Source organism: Odontesthes bonariensis, chromosome 5 (assembly GCF_027942865.1).
Source record: "Odontesthes bonariensis isolate fOdoBon6 chromosome 5, fOdoBon6.hap1, whole genome shotgun sequence".
NCBI classification, from domain to species: domain Eukaryota; kingdom Metazoa; phylum Chordata; class Actinopteri; order Atheriniformes; family Atherinopsidae; genus Odontesthes; species Odontesthes bonariensis.
Genome location: NC_134510.1, coordinates 6,806,155 through 6,830,024, shown reverse-complemented (window position 1 = coordinate 6,830,024; position 23,870 = coordinate 6,806,155). Strand labels below are relative to the sequence as shown.

At 40.3% G+C, this 23,870-nt stretch overlaps 2 protein-coding genes across 3 annotated transcripts; one reads left to right on the top strand and one right to left on the bottom strand.

The window, feature by feature from the left end:
• Nucleotides 1-1,183: 1,183 nt before the first annotated feature.
• LOC142379641 (zinc finger protein 706-like) lies at nucleotides 1,184-4,551 on the bottom strand. Its single transcript, XM_075464706.1, has 3 exons — nucleotides 4,429-4,551; nucleotides 3,439-3,587; nucleotides 1,184-2,643 (listed from the first exon to the last, which is right to left on the bottom strand). The coding sequence occupies exons 1-3, from the start codon at nucleotides 4,547-4,549 to the stop codon at nucleotides 2,548-2,550; spliced, it is 366 nt and encodes a 121-aa protein (XP_075320821.1). The 5' UTR covers nucleotides 4,550-4,551; the 3' UTR covers nucleotides 1,184-2,547.
• Nucleotides 4,552-5,217: 666 nt separating this feature from the next.
• Nucleotides 5,218-21,830, top strand: LOC142379640 (grainyhead-like protein 2 homolog). 2 transcript variants are annotated; one of them, XM_075464705.1, is made up of 15 exons: nucleotides 5,218-5,537; nucleotides 6,196-6,382; nucleotides 6,489-6,923; nucleotides 7,037-7,140; nucleotides 8,127-8,283; nucleotides 8,479-8,590; nucleotides 10,820-10,914; nucleotides 17,723-17,881; nucleotides 17,993-18,050; nucleotides 18,305-18,444; nucleotides 18,551-18,588; nucleotides 19,565-19,650; nucleotides 19,744-19,829; nucleotides 19,994-20,058; nucleotides 20,559-21,830. In XM_075464705.1, exons 1-15 carry the CDS (start codon nucleotides 5,524-5,526, stop codon nucleotides 20,671-20,673), a joined length of 1,851 nt encoding a protein of 616 aa, XP_075320820.1. In that variant the 5' UTR covers nucleotides 5,218-5,523; the 3' UTR covers nucleotides 20,674-21,830. The 2 variants fall into 2 exon arrangements, with proteins under 2 accessions (XP_075320820.1, XP_075320819.1); XM_075464704.1 differs by having other exon boundaries at nucleotides 8,127-8,385.
• The last annotated feature ends 2,040 nt before the right edge of the window (nucleotides 21,831-23,870 follow it).

The window sequence follows — 23,870 nt, the reverse complement described above, 5'->3', positions numbered from 1 at the left end:
AATTTCCCTCTGGGATAAATAAAGTATTTTTGAATTTGAATTTGAATTAACTCAAACAGTCAGATTTTAGGCACACTCTTACTTCACAGCAGCTGTTTTATTGATCAGTTAAAAAATAAAGACTTCATTCATGAAAGACACTTATTCCAACTCTAAGTTAAATTAAAGGATTCATTTCTGGGTGGTTTCAGAGTACTAGACTTTCATACATTTAAAAGGAAAGATATATGGCATCATACAGCACATTATCTACAAATGCTGGTATCAGTGATGCTTGAAAGCAGTGATCACCAGGTGATGGGTTGTAATTGTACATATACATTTTTATACACAGATCTACAAGTGTGTAAAATGCACAGTGAACTGGAAATGCTGCACAAGTTCAGTTAATGTGGCCTGTCAATGGGAGCAGTGGACATTGTAGATTCTGACAGCTGTGGGAAGGAATGACCCGACACCTCTCCCTCACAGACTTTGGGTGGAGCAACTTGTTACTGAAGGAGCTGTATGGCGCAATGAATGTGTCCTGGACGGGGGTGAGGTTGCTGGCCTATCACTGATAATAGTTTGGCTATCATCCTCCTCTCATCCACCACCTTTATAGGTTTAAGGGGGAATCCCAGGACAGAGCTGGCATGTCTGATCAGATTGTCCAGCCTCCTGTAGGTGCTGTGGAGCTGAGAGTGTAAACTGGCTCAAGCGAATGAAGGACACAAGGACCTGATTATTAAGATTAAGATTTTATTGCCACGTACAGGGAATACACGAAATCTGTCCTCCGCTTTTAACTCATCCAGGTGGGCACCTGTTGAACATACACATGGACAGGGTCACACATAGAGACAGATGCCATACACTGGAGCGGTGGGCAGCCAATTACAGCGCCCGGGGGAACATGGGGGTACGGAGCCTTGCTCAAGGGCACCTCGGCCGTGGCAAGGTGGACTGCCACCCCTCCGGCTGTCAGTTTCACCAATCTTTGAGTGACGAGAGTGGGGATCGAACCGCCTATCTTCTGGTTATTGGACGATCCACTTGTTACCCAATAACAAAGCATTTATAATAAACAGCACCTGCTGCAATGCACAAATGGCTTCACACAAGCGAAACTTGTGGAACCCAAGGAAGGAACCCAATATAGAATATTTTTACTTGTTTGAATAGGAATGAATCAAACATGAAATGATATAAAAGACCTTTATTAAGAGGCTATACATTACATTGCGTGGACAAAGATATGATTATTACAAAAGTAAAAACATGGCTGGCTGTCAGTGCAGACTCTCCACAGTGATACAACGTCAGACCTACTGGACCAGTAGGTCTGTATGCATTGAAAATAGTTCCGTGCTATAAATGAAATCTGTCTGTTAGCATGTTATAATAAGAAACTAATCAAAGAAAATGAAAAGAAGAAACTAATAGAAAAATAAGAATCAAAACTAACTTACTTAATTACTAATGCAATTTAAACTATCAATGCAGGTTGAGAGTCTACAGACTTTTGCACCATTATGACTGGATAACAATACAAAGACTGCACTAGGGGAGTGTTTTATATGTGACTTTATGAGACAGGGCACCCTGCAGAATTCAACAGTGCTTAATTAGACTCTTGTAAAAAAAGAAGAAAAAAACAAAACAGTCGTGCGTACCTATAGTGATAAGTGATGAGTATAATTATAAAAAACTGGGGAAACAGGAGTCGCTCATCAGAACTGTCATTTACAACACACCTCAAACTGTTATCAATGAAGAGACCCTTACTGTAACATGTAAAAGACTTTATGCAGCAGAGTTCAACCAGTTCAGTCTTGCTGCGAGTAGACTCGCAGTGCCCTCTCTGGTAAATTTCCTTTACAACTCAAAAAGCAACCTTTTTTTCTTTAAAAATATCTAGGCTAAAGGGAAAAAATGTAGACCAGTGCAGATTGGTTTAAGTGTGGATTAAATGTGCCATTTGAAACATGTTGTGAACTCCGACGTCGTGGATACATGATAATGAGCTCAAACCTGGTGCAATGCGAGTGAATCTCAAAAATAAATTAATACAGATGACAACCACCAACAACTTTGTTAAGCTGAGTGATTATCAACTTACATCTTCAAAGCTTCTTCTGTAACAGCGGAGGAGCTGAGATGGTATTGTCGTGGCAGAGCTGGAGGACGAGCTGGTATTGGAAGCTTAACATTTTGAAATGATCAGATACTGCAAATATTGCATACAATCAAAAATGGAATAGATAAATTTTTTTGGGTGCAAGTCAAGAGACGGTAGCTGTCTGCTGTGTATCCTCAAGCAATGACCGTGGGATCATATTCTGAAAAGGGGGTGACGAAAATATATATATATTTTTTTTAAAGAATAATTAGAAAAATCAAATCAAAAGGAAAATAGGTAAGTAAAAAAAAAAACACATGCCAGCCAATCAGCTGTAGGAACAACCATAGTTGTGCGCAAGATATTAAATCTGAAACACTAAACGCAAATGCTCAATGTGTTACGGCCCGTCCTGAAAGTGTCACAGTGAGGAACAGGCGGACCCACTACGCCTCAACGCCAACTAACTCTGGGGGCATTGGGGACTTTGGATGTTTGCTTTCAAAGTGTTGCTTGAAGGTCTTCGGGTCTGGCATTTGTGTCTGGGGAGAAGGAAGAAGAGGAAAAAAAAAAAAAGACAAAATCAAAAAACACAGCAGGAATTAAAATCGACTTTGTTGCATGACGTTCACAGTTTACAAAGCAGTTGCTACATGCAGGCCCTGTGTGCAAAATAAGCAACGAAAAAGGGGAGGAACAAAGTTTGGTTCCTAAAAAGAAATGCAACGACTAAAGAAAAGATGTTTACCAAAAACAAGTACATCGTTAACCATGTCTCACAATTACTGCTGCGAGGAAAAAAGATTTCGGTTTATCATTTAAAATCCGCACAACGAACTTCAGCTAGACAAGTGCAGAGATCTGAACGCAATCCACCTTGTTCGAAAGAGCTGCATACAGCCTAAAAAGATGGAAGTTTTGTCTGAACACAACAGCAAATTTAGTGGATCAACAAGTGTATGATCTATCGAATTTCCCCTCTGAATTCAATGCAGGAGAGTTGTCACAGTGCTTTTAGGTTTACTGTGTTGTCACCAAATGTGCAATGTGAGAGTTTGAACGAGGATGTTTTAACCTAAAAGAAAAGTCTGATGACACAATATGATACACAGCTGGCAATCGTAACTCATTTCAGTTCAACAGCACATTTGCTCACAGGCCTAATTCATTGTACATTAAAAAACACAACAATGTACCCAATAAACTGACAACACAGCAGTGTTACTGACACCAGCTTTGAACAATAACAAGTCAATTTTAAAAAGTGGGTAACCACAAAGTCCCAGTTTGAGCTCAACTTTATGGTTAAATGTTCCGTTTGCAGCTTCTGCACATACCCGACACACAGTGCACGTGTATACTAAAGCAGCCTGAGCTGCTGCCTTCTGGTCATGTCCTTTGCTCTTCTTGATGTCCGCCTGCTTTTTGGCATTTTTTTGTTGGGACTGGAACTTCTGGTGCCCACGGGCCATATCTAATGTTAAACCTGAAGGAATTATACAAGAAATTTATCAGCACACCACCATGTGGATGTTAAGAAAAAAAAGAAGCCATAAACAGTGAAAGACCCGCAACAAGAAGTCAAAAACTGTGAAAATAGGACGTAGAAGAGGGTGATGGAAATGGGAGAAAATTCCATGGGCTAAAAGTCACCAGCCTATAGATGCAAAGCTGAGGTGTGAAATGCTTAAAAACCAAGAACCCTTGTCTCATCACAATAATAGATTCCAAAATGTGCAAGACAACAGTGGTTGGGAAGGATCTCTCAGAACTAGGTTAATTGCCGCTTTTTAGGTCATATGGCAATTAACTTGGAAATTTCCCCAAAGAAAATCTGACAGTAGATATATTTAAAGTTGTTATAGACAGAATGCTATAAGTGGGTCAGTGTCAGTGGTCGTGTGATCTCTGGACAGGAGAAGCGCTAATTTACAGTAAGTTCGCTGCCGTCAATCATCTCAAAATGAAATTTGTTGCAAAGAACTGAGAGTGACGTAAGAACAGTTTCCGCCATGTCTCTCCAAACCTCTCGTAAGACTGGCAGAACTGTAGCATTGGCCCAATTCTCGAGCGTTTAGTTGAACAGCAACGCTTTCAAATGACAACACTGAAAGACAATGTGGTCGAAATACTCCACTTTGGCACACAAAACAAACATAACTCACAAAGTAAACACCAATGTCATTTCGTACACGTTTTTCATTAGCCGTTTGCTATCGCTAGGTTGGCTAGCAGCTACAATAATACGAAGATTCAGACAGGGATTAGTAATTCATATAGATACAAGATATGAAGAAACATAATATAATATGTTGTAAATACATCACCAATAAGTACGGCCGTTTTACTGACGACAGCCACTGAAATAAGATTGAAGAAACGACAAGTTACTTGTTCTAAAGCCTCCGTCAATCGCAGTAGTTTCGGCCTTATCGCACTGATGCGCATGCGCCACCAACCGTACACTGAGGTTGCATTCAGGGGTAGTCAGTAAAAATAAATATGGTTACTTTTGCGTTACAATTTAAATGTTCATAGATGTGTCTTTCCTGGTGGGTTTTGTGATGATACCGAGGAAGGACAACACGATTTATGAAATAAATTTAATACAATGAAAGATAGCAGCCATTAAAGCGTAAAGTGGCCATGTATCCAGAGCTATCTGTACAGTTAACTTTTAGATATCAGTTTCTGTATTTGTGGCGCAAGCTTAAATTCCTACCACAAGGTGTCAGAGTACAACGTTCTCAATGTTCCGTCCTCATAACTGACTGTAACCTGTAGAACACAACAGTACAGTTTGTATCATTTAAACCTGAACGTGAAATACGACACGCAAAATTCCCAAAGTAAATCATCTCTTTTTCTCCTCTTAAACATATACACATATGTATATGTATATGTTTTTAAAGTTGAGATCAAACTGGGAAGCTGTGAAAGGGATCACCTCCTTTTTAGAATAAAATTAAAACTTGATTTTACTTGAAACTAGAAACGGCCCGTTCCAAGCCACGCCTTTCACCTCGGGATTAACCAATAGGCGAACGACTGCCACACCTGTTAATAGACTTCTAACCAATCAGTAAGGCCAACCAAGCTTCCGTGTTTATCTGCTTCCTCAGGTGCCACATTACCCATCTCCTATTTCGTAACTTTTCCAAACACGAAACTACCTACCCTGTGCTCCAAATGCTTTCATCAAGTCAGTTAAGTCACGACGGAGGCTTTTAAATATTTTTAACTTGTAAATTTGCGAATTATTTCATTCGCTCTTTTTGACCCGCGAAGTTAAATAGAGCCGACCTCCTGCGGGCCTGCACAGTAGGTGTTTTCAGTGTCCCGCACAAATTAACCTACAATAACTACAAAAGGCCAGTTCCTCAAGAAAGTCCAGGAAAACATCGGAAGGTCCTGGACGCGACATGGACCTAGACAGGTAAGAGAAAGCTGTCAATATTATGGCAGAAAGGCAAATTTATTCAAATTCCAGTTCAGAACTTCTTTCTCTTTGTCATTTGCACATGTTAGGCTGTTGTTCCTGATTGAAATCAATTTAACATCTACAGAAAAGAGTGAGACTGATATCAAGTTGTGGCTCTACAGGAGAAAGAAAATGCTGTAATGCGTCATAGAAATGACAAAAATAATTGGTATATGAATTTTTTGTGTTAGACTATTATATAACATATTATAGACTAGACCATTCAGTTTTGGGTATTAAAATCTTCTGTGTTGAAATAGACTATAACGTCTGCAAAAGATTCCACTTATCTGAAGTATTAACTATATATCTACTGCTTCTCAGAAACTGACACCTTGTAAACAATTTATCTTTTTGTACTGATCTCAAAAGAACATCACTGTCAATTTTGAATTAGTTTGTGTTCTCAGTCCCACGTGACATTATGTACTTACTCCTTAAAACTAAACTTACCACTACACACCTCACATGGAGGAGGCAATTAGACTGAAGCTTTGTGAGAAACAGCCTGGGGCACACCTGTTGACCTGGCAGAACATCTGTTAATGACACACTGGATTTGCTGTAACAACATGATTCGCTGTCTCTTGCTGCTTCCCTGTTGACTTAACAGTAAACGGTTGGTGGTGGTGGTACCAAACGAAGTTTCGGTGGCTCCCCGCAGAGTGTTCAGCAGCGAGGATGAGGCATGGAAGAGCTACCTGGAGAACCCACTGACTGCTGCCACAAAGGCCATGATGAGCATCAACGGAGACGAGGATAGCGCAGCAGCGCTGGGACTGCTGTACGACTACTACAAGGTGTGAAAATCCTGCTTTGCAGCCAAAATGTTACATTTCCCAATATTTGCTAAATTTGTTTCCCCCCAGGTCTAGTTTTGTTTTGTGTTTGCTCCAACCCCATAAGGTTCCTAGAGAGAGGAAGTGCTCCCCCAGCGGTGTTAGAACCACAGACACCTGTGCTGTCACATCTAATAACTACGGAAGTCTGGAAATGGCAGATCCCCACTGTCAGGCCCTGAGATCCATGCCAGTAAACCTCTCCCTAAACAACGGCGTCACTACCGAACTTCACAGCTCCAAGCATGGAGCTACAGGTCTCACAGGAGATAACAGAAGAGAAGATGCTAAAGATAGAGGCAGTGGACTGCTTTCCTTGGTCAAAGCAGAGGGTCACACATCCATGCCAGTTTCGTGTTCGGGCGGCTCTTACCAATATGAACACAGAGGGCAGTTAATGGGTTATGAGCAGAACTGCTATGATTTGTCCCTCACTGGTTATCTAAAAGATGAGCAGAGTAGCACCCCGGACAGCACATATGAGGACACTGTGGAGGAAGAGGTCAGTCTTTTTTTTATTATCTGGGAAGAGTTCTTTGGATGTGGCGTTACATCTGGCTTTACAAGTCTATATCATAATAAGTATATGTTCTTTCTCTACTTGGTGTGTCGCAGATTCCTGCATTTACTATTTTAAAACAAGCACGGTGTCAACCTTCACAGATGTACCAGAGAAAGCCTTCCTCAGAAGCTGATGAGTTCCCCTGCAACCTCCCAGCGTAAGTTGACTTTCAGACACAGAGATACTGAATGTGCAAACACTGCACATAGAGAGGTTGACAGTCATGTGTGCAGACAGTGTTCTGATGCAAAATGGTTTAAAAAACAAAAAAGAAGTCGATAATCTTAGTAATTGACAAAAAAAAAATGAGATAAAAAAACAGAAGCCAACGTTGCATCAGTCTGTCTATCAATACGTGCTGACTCACACAGACTTTCTATTACTTTCAGGCCTAAGTCAAAGATATCTTTAACAACAGGTGGAAAATATATATATATTTATTTATTTTTTGCTCATACTTATTTTTGCTAAAAAATTATCTGAAAAGATTGACGCCAACATTGCATTAGTTTGTCTATCAATACGTGCTGACTCGCACAGGAGGTGTCAAATTTTGCATTTGGGGTAAAGTTGGCAAAATGCATGTTTCAGGACTCTATTCAACAGTGGATTAATACAGATTTGGTGCTGTGCTGCATGGTTTATGCAGAACGGAGAACTGAACATTCCACATATGTGTGATCATGGTAATGAGGCTCTTCCTCACGAAAGATGTGGCTCGTTGTTGATTCTTTTTATATAGTTTTAGACAACAAGTGTCAAGCTTTAGATTCGCTACTTCTTTGCCCAAGTCATTGTTGGTTCTGGTCTTTTCAGAACTGGTGGAAGAAAAATAAAAAATTGGAATATAACTTCTTAGCTTCTTAACATCAAAGATTCTTTTATAATGGAGAATTTCTTGAGCATTAAGTCTTATAAAGACCTGCTGCCTTGTAAAATATGAAAATATAACCTTCTCCCTACCAAAATGCTCCATTCAGAAATCATGTCCTCAAAATTCACTATTTTATATTTTCTTAAGATGTTGATACAATTTAGCCAATTTTACCTCAGTACTGTCATGTGATATTCTTTATATCAGGGAAGAAACTTTATCTTCATCAGGGTTGCCTCACCTTCCTCTGTTTGCCTCTGATCTCACAGGGACAGCTTCAAGTACATTCTGGATGCCAGCATGTCGCTGCGGCCACGGCAAGGAGATGGACCTATGGCTTACTTGAACCGGGGCCAATTCTATGCATTGACGCTCTCTGAGTCTGGCTTCAAATCATCCCTTTGTCAACCCAGGGGCAAAGTGCAGGTGAGTGGAGGAGCAACATCACACAGGCCTGATGGAAAACCATCCAGCACTGAGCAATGTGTCGTGGGAGGTTCTGAGCTGCAGTGCAACAGCATTGTACAGGTGAGGGAACGGACATGGCACATGAAGGGGCTCAGATTTGAGTATTCTCAACTATTTTTGCATTGTAACACTACATATTGGCTTTTACCACAGAGTGTCATAATGGTTGTCTTTGCGGAAGAGAAGTGCAGAGATGAGCAGCTAAAAAATTGGAAATACTGGCACTCCCGCCAGCACACTGCCAAACAGAGGGTTCTGGAAATTGGTAAGATCACCGTTTTTTTCCCTCATTACTCATTTATAAGTGGAACAGATGGATAATAGCCCTGCTTAATTTGGTATTGAATGTCACACCTAAATATATATGTTTTCACCTTGGCCCCCCAAAAAACAAAAAGGTAAAGAGTATAAGCAGATGACAAACCTACAGGAGGCTCTTGGAGAATCCCATTACATACCCTGAGGTGAAAACTGAAATGATTTGAATAACGGTCAATCCTCAATTCCCACAGGAACTCTGTGAAGAGACAGCCAACATGTCTACATTTGCATAGACGTTGACTGGAGAAATAGGTGGGGGCCTGGATAGTGGCCATATCCTGTATGATCAGCAGGAGACAGGCCTCAACCTGTGGTTTAAAACCTCAAAGGAATGAGCCAGCATTGTCTGTGGTTTTTGTCTTTGGCAAGTTCATGCCAATAATGGTACTGGCGTGGACTTGCAATAGCAAGGTAATGGAAATTAAAATGTGAGCAGTGTGTATTGGACTTTTTTGCTTACTTAGAAGTTGAATTGTTATGGGAAAGTACCTGCATGTCAGACTTTCATTTACCAACAGCGAAAGTTAAACTGACAGAATAGGCACTTTGTTTAAAGAATGTATGTTTGAGTAGCAAGGTTGGTGAACTTTGTATTTCAGTATGTGATGTGACCCCCTCGTGCAGCAGTAACTGCAACTAAATGCTAAACATAGACAACTGATCCACCCTTCACATCAGCTTGGAGGAGTTATTGCCCATTTGTCTGAACAGAAAATCTTCTATTCGGGGCTGTTAGTGGACTTCCTCACATGAAGTGCTCACTTCTGAACCTTTAATTTGGATAGTCCAAAACGTTAACTTTATTCTTCTGTTCTTCTTCTCAACTTGTGGTTGTTGTGTTGATGCATAACTTCTTTTCAGTGGACATTCAGTGTTCACTTATATAACGTGGATTTCATTATTCCATCATTGATGGCAGGCAGTTCTGGCCCAGATTCATTAAAACAGACCAAAAAACCACAACACTACCACCATCACGATTCACAGATGAGATGAAGGTCTCATGCTGGGTTTCCCTGCATTTCTCCTCATGTAATTTAAAGAAGCTTTGTTTTGGTCTGATCCATCCACAAAACATTTTTCCAGCAGCCTTCTGTCTTGTCTATGTGTTCTTAAAATCTGCAGTCGGGAAGCAGTGCTCTTTTTTTTTTTTTTTTTGTGGTATCCTTCTTATAGCTCTGAAATACACGGTGCTGTTTTTTAGTATTGTCCTGATAAAGGCAAGGCAAGGCATCTTTATTTATATAGCGCATATCATACCACAGGCAACTCAATGTGCTTTACATAAAGACAAGACATTTCAAAGATAAAAATTAAAACACAGTTAAAAGCAATCAAAGAAGAGGGGGAAAAAGAAAAATATAAAAAGTAATCATTAATTAATTAATTTAAAAGTGAAGAGTGCAGATAAAATACTTTCAGGTGTCATATGCACAGCTAAATAGAACTGTTTTCAGCCTGGATTTAAACATTGTCAGAGTTGAGGCCTGTCTCACATCTTCTGGAAGACTGTTCCAGATTTTAGGAGCATAAAACTGAAACACAGCCTCACCTCAGCCTAAAGGACTTTACAGTAGTCATTGTGGGACAGGCCTGTAGTCCGGGGTTCTTTTTGATCATGCAGACTACAACACACTTACAGTAATCCTGGAAAGTTTAAAATGGCTTTGAATAACTTCCTTTTGTACACAGCTTGTGGTACTGTGGATTGCTGAAGTTGAGAAAACAACTTAAGAAACGACTTTCCCAGTCTCATGTACACCAGTTACTCCCTTTCTGAGATCCCTGTAAAATCTCCATCATGGATACATAAACTCATGTTGGGAAGCTCAGGCTTTGATAGATCCCTGTTCTTCCTGTGAAACAGAATCCCCGGTACCAACTCATTTTTATCCAATTACCTGACAACACCCAACGATTTGTAGTTCATATAATAGTATGTAGAATAATGAACATTTTTTAAAAGTTCCAAAACTGCCAAACACCCCTGAATGCAATCATGTGTCAGTATTGATCTAATGATATCCGGCACAAGACATTTTCTTGCAAAATAACATCTTTTAAGGTATTTTAGGCAAGTGGGTGGTTTTAGATAAGAACTTTTTATTTGGTTAAATTCCACACGTAACAGTCACTGATCACATTTCCTCCTGTTTTCTCTCTTTGGATACAGCTGACTACAAGGAAAGCTTCAGCACAATTGGAAACGTGGAGGAAATTGCCTACAATGCAGTGTCTTTCACCTGGGATGTCAGTGAAGAAGCCAAGGTAATAAGGTTTTTTTTTTCTTTTTTTTTTTTCTTTGTACCAAATCTCTCATGCTGAATATGACTGCAAACTGAAGCTGAAGAAATTGTCTTGAGTGCACGCAACTGTTTACCCGTGGACTGCTGTCGCCTCACTCAGTGTGGTCACATGACACTGAAAGGATCAGATAATTGGCTAAATTACAATAAGAATGAGTTGAGCAAAGGTATATGGCGGTGAATGAATCGAATCAGAAGTACAAAGCATGTCATAACTCCGAAAATGGCGAATGAAGATCAAGATGAAGCTACGTCCCTCTATATTTCGTTTGTGATGAGCTGCTTGTTGCACAAACGCTATGCACAATGGCGCATTCTCCATCACTGTGTTTTTCTTTCTGACGGCAACTACAACAGTAAGATCGTCTCTTCCGACTTCCGGTTCCCGACCCCGGGAAAAAAATCTCGAGCATGCGCAGATCGCAAAGTCTAATTCACCACGTGCTTCACCCGTCTACAAGCACGTTTATTTTGACTTTCAACCGAGTTATCTGGGGGTCTTAATCGGATCGCGAGTAATTTGATTCAATTTCTTAAGATGTCTACATGCACTTAATAACTCTTATTGTAGATTAGCCAATTATCTGATCCTTTCAGTGCCATGTTTCAAAGCCAGGGGATCATATACCGGGCCTTCCTATCCTATCCTTTCCCCCTCTTTTTGTCTTCTGTGACAGAGGGAGCATCTCCTGCTTTGTGTCAGGTCCAGCTTATTTGCAGGACACATGGTGACAGACGGGAACATTTCTTTTCCAACCCGGCTTAGATTTCACCCTTTTAACAGTGGTCAGTTGGAAGACACGCAGCAAACCACATGGAAAGATTCCCACACCCACAAAGAGTTAGCCCATCCTCAGGGTGTTTGGGTGCTGAGGCTCGCATTCAGCTCGAGTGTTTATGAGAGCTCCACAAACAGCCGCATTGAAAGACGGGTAATTGCAGCTTTGCAGGTTTTAGGGTAAATATTTACTGTTTGGTACACACCTTCAGTACGCTGCAATTGTTTTCATTTTATTCAGGCTGTGATGGAAGGCTGCAGCATTAGGCTATGCATACTGGTTGGACACTTAATATACCACTATTTTCTGAACACGAGTGAAATGGTGAGCAGATGGAAGCAGTCATATCTAAGACTGATAGTATCATCAGTAGTCATAAAGCATTCAAATACAGTTATGTGAGAAATGAAGTACTTTTGACTTTTTTGTTATGTTTGAACAAGACATATTCCTTTTATAAATCGTTACTGATGAGGATAATAGGTAACAACAGAACAAGGCTTTAAAAAAAAAAAAAAAAAAAAAAAAAGCGTATTCAGCAAAAGAATATCAATAAATAATGATTTTCTATGGAAAAAGGAATCGGAATCGTGCTCTTGGATTTTTGCTAATGGGAAGCAGATCGTTGCCTGGGGTCAACTCACCCTTTGGATTGATTGCTCACATTCTACAAAAAAACTCTGTGATATCATACAAAATTGAGTTAAATCAAGAGAGCGCAAGCTGCCCAGTACCAGAGGCAGCGAGGGAGCCATGTCCTTAGTCATCCAGGTCATTCTAATCCTAGTTGCTTTTGTAAAAGGCAGCTGGACATTGTGTCTCGGTTTTTATTAATACGTCCTTCTCTGTAAAAGTTGTCATTAGTCTGTGCCAAACATTTCTGGTGTGACTGTGGTCTGTTTGAGATGAATCTGTTGAGAATATATTGTTCTAGAGGGCCAGAGGCAAGATACAGAAGTTCTGCAGATTCGCAACTAAATCTACTGGCATATGCATCGTTTTTCACCAAATTTATAAATCTGGTGAAAAGGTTATTTGGTTTCCTTTTGCATCGCCTTGCTCGTGCTGAATCTCTCAGCCTGAAAATATCCACTTTTTTTTTTTCACTTCTATTCAAGACTTTTTGTCCGCATTTCAGTACAGGTTCTGCATTTTTGGTTCTTCCTTTTATAACACGAACGTTTTAGTTCCCCTCAGAATGGAATATTCTATCTTGCAACATCATCAGGTGAAAATTTGACTTTCTTATGACCAAGTACCTTATAAAAATTTAAAGCATGTTTATCAGCATGCCATTCCCAGCCCTAGACAGAGATGTTAGTGTAGCTTTATCAGTGCTCCAGTCTGGCTCAACCCTCTGCAGAATGAAGGGTGCACAGTTAATAATAATGCTATGATATTTATTTCTTCCATGGCACCATTATGTAATACTCAGCTAAAGGGTGCACGTATTACGAGAGCAGGTGATTTGTCGATTGTGAATGAGAATGTGTGTCTTTCATACCAGGGATGATCATTCTCCTCCTTTCTGCTGCACACTGATTCATGAGCCCTCACACTGAACCTGAGTTTGCTGGAAATAGGAGGAAGAGGTTGAGGAAAAACAAGCTCGTTACTGTGAGGAAGTCGGGAACATCACATGTCACTGCAGTCATGTTTTCTCTCTATATATTTTTTTTTCTGGTGCCATCTGGAAATTTCAGCCTCCAAATAAAATTGGATGTCCAAAGCTGACTTTGATGGACCAACACGAAACTGGTATTTAAAAATTTTTTTTTATGCAGTTGCAGATTTTTTAGAATTTATTTATTTTTTGGTGTGGTTTGTCTGTTGCCAGGCAACAACAAGCACCTCGCTTTAACATTAAATTCCTCCAGCATGAATCTGCTTTTTATTTTTTGGAGTGTTTTTGGTGCCCATTAAAATGGGTGGCTCTGAGCAGCCACTTTACAGTGCCCTCGCGACCTTTTCATTTTAGGAAGGGATTTGACTACTTTTACATGCTGTAAGCACAAATACAATAAACCTCCCACTCGCACGCATCCACAGATGCTAGCAGCAATGCATGTGGTGCTTGAGGAGAATCTAAATGGCTCAGGTCTCTGGAGGTGTGTGAATTTGTGGAGGTGTGTGGGAGGCTCATTTGTGCTCCAGGTTTTCGCAGCAATCAGCCCTCAGCACTGCAGGTTCAGGCATGATACTGTCGATGTTGCGTAGTGGGAAAATTGCTGTTGAACCACAGTGAGGAATCTCTACCGTTATCCATTTCTGCCGGCCTGTTGCTCAAGTTGTCGATCCTGTCTAACTGGAAATTTCAACTGGAGTTTTTTGTTGATTTGTGTGGTTTGGCATCCATCGTGAGAATTTGTTCCTTTATGTAAATACAAATGTAAGATAACTGCACGTAGAAGTGTTTACACTGTAGGCTAATGACTGTTCTGTGATTTGGTTGGGATTTAGTTAATCCTGTTTTTCTTACACAAGCATTAAAAAGCACTGCTTTATTTAGTAGTATTTAGCTTTGGGACAGAATGAGTTTGGATTAGAGCCATGCTTTGCTAAAAGCTGTGATACAGAGCGGTCTGGAAGAGTCTTAAATCTATGAAAGTTTCAGAAGTAGGACTCAAACTTTGTTGTAAATTTATATAATTCACAAGCATGTTTCCACTTGAAGCCTTTGAATATGAGGCTTATTTAAAAAAAAAAAAAATCTTTCTATGGTATTACATACATTTGCATGACTGAGATTCACTTCTGGTTTGAGATCTGGTTTTTGCTTTGGACTCGTGACCCATTCAGCCATCCCTGCACACCGAGTCAGGTCGAGATCCATAAACAGAGCAAAGATCCTTATCAGATCTTAACCAGAAAGTCTGTAAAACTATCAGGACTTTAACTGAGCTGATCACAGGCACCTAAGGCATTCAAGTAATGCAGGATTAGCTTTATTATCATCAAAAAAAAAAGTTACAAAAGGGAACTGAATAGAAGAAGTGTCTGTAAGGCTATATCAACCTCTGTGTGGAGGCTACCATTCCCACTTCAACAGTAATTGATCCTGGATTAGCGGTGACCTGAAAAAGCTGCTGAACTTGAAGTCGGCCTTTTGGGAGGGCGATGGGAAGTTATTGAGGAGTGTACAGAAACGGCTGAAAAAAAAAAAAAGGAAAGAAATGTGTGTTCCGGATTGAGAAAGATGGCGTCAGCCCCCCTGGGAAGGCCTGCATTGAAATGGTCATGTGGGATTCCAAAGCCCAACTTCAACCTTAGAGCTTTTATACAGCAAGCTAACAGTCGGGCGTTGGGAACCTCTGTGCGTTGGTGTCTACAGCCATAGTCAGAAGAAAGTTTCAGTGTTGTGCAAGACATCATCCCTCGTTCAGTACCTAAAAAAATCTCTCCTATCTGCCCTGAATGCCTCAATGACTACAGACCAATTGGTCTAACATCCCACAACATGAAGGTCCTGGAGAGCCTGTTATTGGTTCTCTTAAGTTAGTGGCTGAACACCTTCCAAGACCTACTACAGTTTGCTTACCATCCTACCTCAGTTTTTGAGACTGAAAGCACAGGAGCACCGCAGGAGACTGTCCTCTGTTCGGTGTACACCTCAAACTTTCAGGAAAACTCAAGAGTCCGATCATCTCCAGAAACACAGAGATGACTCTTCATTTGTGAGTTGTGATTATGGATTATAGGAGCGCCAAAAATGAACCAAACACTGTTTCTTTCCTGTGGGAAAAGGTGGAGTTGGTGGAGGACTACAGATACCTCAGTGTTCATCTGGACAACCGAATGAATTGGAATGCAACACTGAGTCTATGAGAGGGGGCAGAGCAGACATGACTTCTTGCTTTGGTCCTACACCAGGCACGTCACCAGACACTTTTTACCGGGGCACGTGCCCCTGTAAACATGCGGTGTGCACCTGTAAAAATTCCCATATACATCCTTCAGACTACGCTAAGACTGATGTGCCAAGGAAGAATAACGCAGACCCGATTTTCCCTATTTCAACCACGTAACCTACTTTAGCCAATGCTGCATTGGGTCTACCAAAGAGTGAAGTGAAGAGGTTGTATTCGCAGGCGTTGGGTGCGTCTGAGCATGTTCAACGAATGGACTGTTTGTGACGCGTATCGCGCAAAATCAGAGTTGGAAGGCAAGATCCTGCGGCCCGCATGTCACATTTATCCGCGGATAGTAGCCCACACATTTTTCCAATCTAAGCGTAGTTGGCTATATAGTACACATTGATGGGTTGCCGTCACCGTGGTCATGGACATAAGGAAATTCTTACAGAGGAGAGTCAGGGACGGAGAAGCAACAAGGAGAACTGAGAATGAAGTGGAGGGAGGTGAGAGATTTGTTTTTTCTCTGTTGTGTCAACGCCCATGCCTACCAATAGGCCACTGTAATTTCTTACACCAAATACACAACGTTTGCATTAAGGCTTAAACACCGTCTGGTTCAATGGCATATGCAAAACGAGAGAGAATAAACAATTCTGCCTATTATAGCCCATTTACGAAACTATCTTAGGCATTATAAATGGGTAAAAAGTGAGGAAGCTAGTTTAAAAGGTTACTCAATCAGGGGAATAACTTATCAGATCATATCAGGTACTCTTAATTTAATTTTTATTTTGCAATAATCCCTCTTGTAGAAGTATTTGTTGACTGTGCTGCAGTAAGATTAAAAAATGTTCAGTACCTGGACTGAAATATTGTTCATTATTTTGTATTTGTTGATCTGTTGAAAATTTTCAAATTTTTTAGTAATATTGCCTTTTGTAAAAGGCTTACTTGATTATGTTTGATGAGCTATGGAGGAATTGAAAAGCTAAATGGCTGAATTCAAAGGTGTTTTTATTTGCTTGGATAGCCTATAGCTCTGTTAAACCTGTGGAGGTTCATGCAAATTTGAATAAATGTTCTTATGCATCCAATAGGCTGCAGACACATTTTCTGTATACAGTACGGCAGTGTTGGTGGTGGTGTTCTGGCTTGGGGGCCTGTGCCCCTGCACAGCTGTATGCATAGCAACGTCCCTGTCCTACACCTTGCAGCAACGTGTTACAAGTCTTCTGTCAGTCTTTGGTGAAGAGTGCAAGCTGCTTAGCAGCCATCTGTTTGGGCTGCAGCTTCACAGCCAGTGACTCAAAGAAAACTGAACAAATTGATAAAGAAGGCTGGCTCTGTGCTGGGAACTGTTCTATAGCCTCTATGAGCTGATTGCGCAAAGAAGAATGTTTCAAGAGCCGCTCAACGTAATGGGAAATATTGCTCACACCTTACACCGCTCAGTTATCAAACAACGTAGTATGTTCCTTTAAAGGCTTCTTTAGAATGTTACAGGAGGTCATTCCTACCCACAATCCCTTTTTTACAGTAGCTGACTTATTAGTGGTAATGATTCCTTTATGCTGTAAAAAATAATACATAGCTATCTGGACAAATTCACAACTGAAGTGAAGATTGTGGCCACAATTCCCATTTGCTCAGATCCTAAATTTGTGGCACTACTCTTGCTTGCTGAACATGAAAGTGTGTGTACAGTATAGATGCTCTTTGCTGCCGGGTAGAGTGTTTGTGTAAAGCACACACGTTTGAGTTTTTGACCTCTATTAATATTCTCATTTGAAGTTATGCTTGTCATCGTTGCAACCTTGTACTCTACCAGAATCAGCTTTATTGATCGAGCAAAAAAAACTTTGAAATATACTAACCTATAGTAAATGAGCTTGGACAGACATGGATATGAATTGCAACACGACTGGTTTGGGGAAGGAATCTGCTTTAAGGTGGTAATTCTAGTTTAAAGCTAATTTGATATATTTTATTAGAGCTTCTCCCAAAAGCTATTGTAGAAGAACATCTTTCCATGTAAGAAACCCTCACGGTGAGTCTGCTCTTCATGGGCTGTTTGATATTCATCTGGACTATGTTTCAGGTCACACATCTGTTTTATTTTTATTTATTTTTTTGCTAGGTCTTTATTTCTGTGAACTGTCTGAGCACAGACTTCTCCTCGCAGAAGGGGGTGAAGGGCATGCCTCTGATCATCCAGATCGACACCTACAGCTACAACAGCAGCAGCAGCAGACCCATCCACAGGGCCTTCGCTCAGATCAAGGTCTTCTGTGACAAAGTGAGGAGAGCCAACGGCAAAAAGAGTTGGCTGATCAACAAGCTTATTTGGATTTTGGATGAGCAAAAATGTTGCTGTTTTTTTTTTTTTTTCCGTTTGTGTGTTATGTAGGGTGCAGAGAGGAAGCTTCGTGATGAGGAGAAGAAGCAACTCAGGAAAAAGGTTAAAGGTGAAAAAAGATTTTTTTCTCTTAATGGCGAATGCTGAAAAAGACGATGTTCTTCTATTTTTCATGGCTATGTTTAATTAGTAATATAAGTTGACTTGATTTAAGAGGCACTTTCCTCAAATGATAAAACTGACGGCACAGATAGGACAGGGGAAGATTTAAAAAGCCACACAAATATTGTTAAACCTCATGAGATGTGTACTTTGAGTGGTTGCCTGGCAACAGCTGCCGAGTTCACACTCTTTCTTCATTAGCAAAAAATGGCAGCTCGGGGCCGACCTCCCCCATTAAGAGGGCTGAAAGCACGCTGCTCAAAAGCATGTTTGACCTGGACTCCCAGCCGGTTCTCTTCATCCCTGATGTCCACTTTGGAAACCTGCAGAGAGCAGGACAGGTGACTTTCAAACACACTCACACACACACACACACACACACACACACACACACGGGGCATGTCTGTGCCTAGACTTGCATTTCATGTTGCCATTCTTTGTTCCCAGGTGTTTGCGTTTAACACTGAAGAGGTAGTCAAAGACAGGTGAGCATCACTCTAGTGTGGTCAAATTCTTACACAGCTCACTACAGCATGTGCACCAACCTTGTGCTATTTTGAGGGGGAGTGTTAGAGATTTGGAGCATCGGTGTTGAGAACAATTTGACATTTCAAATTGGGAGTGACCTTTGACAGCTATCTGATGTTGGACAAACAAATGAACAATGTCGTCAGGACTAGTTTTTTCCAGTTACGTCTCCTGGCCAAAGTCAAAATGTTTTTAAGTCGTCATGACCTTGAGAAAGCCATCCATGCCCTAATGAATTCAAGGTTGGACTATTGCAATGCACTTTATGTCGGCGTCTCCCAGTCTTCTCTCAGTCGCCTTCAGCTGGTGCAGAACGCTGCTGCCCGTCTTTTAACCAACAGACGTGTGCACATCACTCCTGTTCTGAACTCCCTCCATTGGCTTCCTGTCCTTTATAGAATTGATTTTAAACTTTTAATGTTTGTTTTTAAAGCTCTTAACGGCCTCGCCCCATCGTATTTATCTGAGCTTTTAACAGTCCGCAATCCTGGTAGAGCTCTGAGGTCAACAAATCAATTTTTGCTGGAAGTGCCCAGGTCAGAATACAAACCCTGGGGTGACCGAGCCTTTTCCCAAAGCTGCCCCCAGGCTCTGGAGTAAGCTCCCAGTTGAGCTGCGTCTTATTTCTGACCTGGGCCTCTTCAAATCTAGGCTAAAAACCTGCTCATTTAGGATTGCTTTTAATGCCCAGTAGTTTAGATGACACTTTTATCTTATTTTATCATTTTTGATTTTGTTGTATTTTATTGCTTTCACTGTTCTTTTATTGTTTTTATTTGTTTTTACTTATTCTTCTCTTTATTTATTACCTGCTGTAAAGCACTTTGGTACATCGTAATGATTGTCTGTAAAGGGCTGTATAAATAAAATACACTGACATTTCAAATGAGTGGTATACCTTTCAAATTTTATGTATATATGTGTGTTCATCAGACGTGTTCCAATGAAGAAGTTGTCCTGTCAGGAAGATGTCAGTCCACCTCAGCCCAAGAAGTCCAAATTGGAGCAGGAAAGGAAAGGTGATAGATCTAATTTTAATCATATTTTTTATCATTATATCTCTATTTGAATCAATGAACATTTTTGTGTTCCTTACTCCAATGCTTCATTAGTTCTGTTATATGTGCGGAAGGAGTGTGATGAAGTGTTTGATGCCCTAATGCTGCGTGCCCCGACACTCAACGCACTTATGGAGGCAGTAAGTGTTACTAAAGCTGTCTGTTAAAACAGTTGGATGAGCATAAGTCATCTATGGTACAAAATTGGAGCAGTTCATTGATGTTTGGTGATTCAGTCCTTTTAAGCAGGGACAACAGTTTGGACCTAAGGCTGCTTAAATATGTTCTGCTAATCTGTTCACAGATCTCTGAGAAATACTCGGTGCCTGTTGACAAGATGGCCAAAGTTTACCAGAAAAGCAAAAAAGGGTGAGAAACTCCACAGAAACGAGACTGAGAGTTTGAAGTCATGCTAGCTGCTTTGGAAAACTCAAATGAAAAAAGCAAAATACTTTGGTGTCCTAGTATGTTTATAACAGCCACCAGCTCATGAGTGTAAGTTTGTCAGAAACTAGGCATAGAAATAGCAAGGAAAAGGAAAAAGATCATAAAGGTAAATGTAAATGTATTTTATTTATGCAGCCCTTTACAAACAATCATTACGATGTACCAAAGTGCTTTACAGTTGGTAATAAATAAAGAGAAGAATAAGTAAAAACAATAAAAGAACAGTGAAAGCAATAAAATACAACAAAACCGAATAAGATAAAAGTGTCATCATACTACTGGGTATTAAAAGCAATCCTAAATAAGTAGGTGATTAAAATGAATGCCTGTAGCATATTTCACAGCAGTCCGTCTTTGTTTGAGAGAAGTTGTTTGAAGTGACAAATGTGGTGAAAATGTCAGATGTGTTTTGTTGTTCTCAGGGTCCTGGTGAACATGGATGACAACATCATCCAGCACTACTCCAATGAGGATACCTTTATCCTGGCTATGGAGAGCTCGGCCGACTCCTTGCGTGTAACTCTCTCAGAGATCTGACGGTTATCAGCCACAGTGGTGTATTCAGCAGCCATCGCATGAATGTCCAAACAAAGGGCATCATTGCAAGGTGATGCAGTGGCAAAGCCCTGTGTAAATAAATAAAAAAAACAAACACAAGCATTTTAACACATGGCTGTCACATCAGCGAGCACTGGCTAAACTCCTCCCAGCAGGGAAAATAGAAATCCACCTCACCTGCTGCAGCTTATGTTTTATAGACAACCTGCTGTAGGTGGCATTTTTGCACTAGGAACACAGGGTTCATATGAAATACTAAAATCTAAGGATTTTCTGTTTCATTGGAAACATATCCTGCTGCCTTTGCAGCTGGATATGCAGCAGGATATATTTGCACCAGGATATATGCAGCAGGACTGGCCTTTGCCTAACAAGATATTAGAAATTGGAAAAAAAAAAAGAAAAAATCCGCTATTTTATCCATATCAACATAAAGTTAGCTGTGGTTTCAGTGGAGGAAAACTGTATATATTGGACTAACAGTAGGGGGCAAAGCTGTTGGCTTCATCTGTGCTGCCCACTGTCCTTCCTGCTGTCTACTGGTAGTGGAAGATGTAAATGACTCAATCAGATGTGTGAAAGGCTCTTGTTTCACATGTCTACAAAACATCTTTTGCTGCAAGAATTGACCATTATTGTGGCTCTTTGTTTGATATGTTTTAAATGTTTTTAGATGCTTCTGGAAAGTAGCTCTTATTGTGGAAGATAATGCACTCAAGTCTTTATTGGTAGTTTTTAAGAATATTTTTACTTTTTAATTTTTTTTTGCATATCAAATGTTTTGTAGTAGTGCCAGTGAAAGAACAGTCATCTAGGGTTGTGAATACATGTCGTCTCAGAATCTAAAATGACATGATGTACCAGTATGGTCTCCAGGATGCCGTTAAACTGTTTTGCTTCCTCTGTGCTGTGTTTATTGCTTTTCCTCCTGCAAGAGAGACTGTAGTCATTCGTATTTATAACACCAGTTATGGACTCATTTGTATACACAACCTTCTGATGCTGTAACAAACCAGTTCCAGTGCCCTCGCCTGTGTTTATGCCCGATTCACCAACACCTCCTGTATCCTTCATATGTTTTATACACCATGATGTACAGTCTTTTAGATGAGCCAATAAATATAGTTTTATATGGAGTCACTTGTTTCCACTTCTTACAGCATTTTTTTAGTACCGTTTACCACTCGGTGCACCTTTTATACTACAAGCCACATTCACCCATATACGCACACACTAGCACTCATACAGGCCCTCATAGTCTCTGCAGTGTTAGAGTTCACTCAGGCCTTTTTATCTATCATAAACATTCAGACTGATGAATGCATCAGAGGGAATCTGGGGTTTAAAAAAGTGTCAAGCTTCATAAGGTTGAAACTGTGTCGGTGTATATGGTTCCAGAAGTCGTATTAGACTTTTTTTTTTGTAAATAACCATAGCTATATGGGAAAATATATCGTTGAATGATAAGAAACAGTATACAAACCCTCTGAAGTAACAGTTTTCTGAATTAAGCCGTCAGAAAACGTGATCTTATCTGCACTGTATTGGTGCATTTATTGTATAATAATCAATCAATATGTAAAACAGTAAAACAAAATCCATATGCTTGTAACCAAGGCCACATTTTTAAAACTGATAAATGCAGAGAGCAGATTATTCCAAAGGGGAACCTCTATTTTTTCTTGTGGGCATTAGTATTTTCTTTTCAATAGGCATTATTTTGAAGTAGTGGTACTTGTTTTGGTACTTCAATGCTTGATAAACTATCAGCTACAACTTAAGAAAATTCTTACTAATGACAGCCTCTCGCTGTCCCAGCTTGCTTTAGTAAAACCATTAGGGCTTTTTGTTGAGTCCCTCCCACCCACACAAGAGAAAGATGCTGGAACAATTTTAGCTGTGTCAGCTTAAAGCTATCCACCTGGTGGATCAGAATAGTTTTTACTGTGACTGGAACTCAGTGTGCCAGGGCACAGTGATCACATTCTGCAAACTTAAACCACAATGATCTTTCCTTGACATTACTAGAGCTAGTAAATCTAAAAAAGGAAAAGTTTGGATGATTTGAAAATTCTGGGGAAGAAAACGTTGATGTTGGTCATTCGCTTTGGTCCAGACTGAAATTTGTCAAGAGCTATTGGCTAGATTGCCATGAGGTTTGGTCAGAAGTAATTTCAGGATCAATTATGATCTTCTTAGTATTGTCCTTTAGTGTCCTGCCAAGAAAGTATGCGTATGTATGTATAGGATCTGAGAAGTTGAGGTCATTTCTGACTAACACCAGCCACTGTACTTCAGACCTCCACCACTTAAAACCTAGAATGGTTTGACTAATGTACATTTTCATAAACATGCATCTCTGTTTTTCATATCTGTATACAATCTTGTGTAAACTTTCATTTTGCCTCTTGTGTTTCCTGCAATCTGTTCTTTGTCATGCTCAAAGTGGATCATAGTCTGACCATAACAATTTCCCATTAGAGGATTCACCCTGCTGTTCCATGCTCAGACTGTCCAAATTGTAATTCTTTGTAGCCTGACTGAATATCGATGGTACAGATAAAAATTCTGATATTTCCACATATCTTGGTTTCCATTTTGTGTTTGCAATTTCAGTGGCACCGCGTCCATTACGCATGTGTTTTCTAAACAACTAGCTGCATAATGCCACCGTGAAGCATATCCACTAAACAGTCAGTGTACCGTGGTCCATACCTTCCTGAGGTGAATTTGTTGTGTTGTCCGGCTGAGACGAACAACCCGTATCATCAAGTTGTGTACAGAACTTCATTGCAGTGTGTAATCAGTCTAATTTGTTTTATTTTGGCATTTTGATTTATAGACCATACAATCCTGGCAGATCTAGACCTCCCTCTTCATTAGGAACAAACAATTTGCTGAATATGGTCCTGCCTTCTTTCCTCCGTTTGACTATGACACCTTGCCTTTTAAGGAGGGAGGATGGTTCTGTGATAGGCAGTATTATTAGTATATAATTCAGTTGGACAACTGCTGTCAGTTTTTCTGCACACGATTCCCCAAAGGATCATTTGACTCCGTCTTTGACGCAAATGATGTATAAAGGTACGGACCCAGATTGATTCAATTTCATTGCCTGAGAGTTTAGAATATAAATTGTGTCGATCAAGTGCGGAATAAGTGTCAGTGGGTCCGTC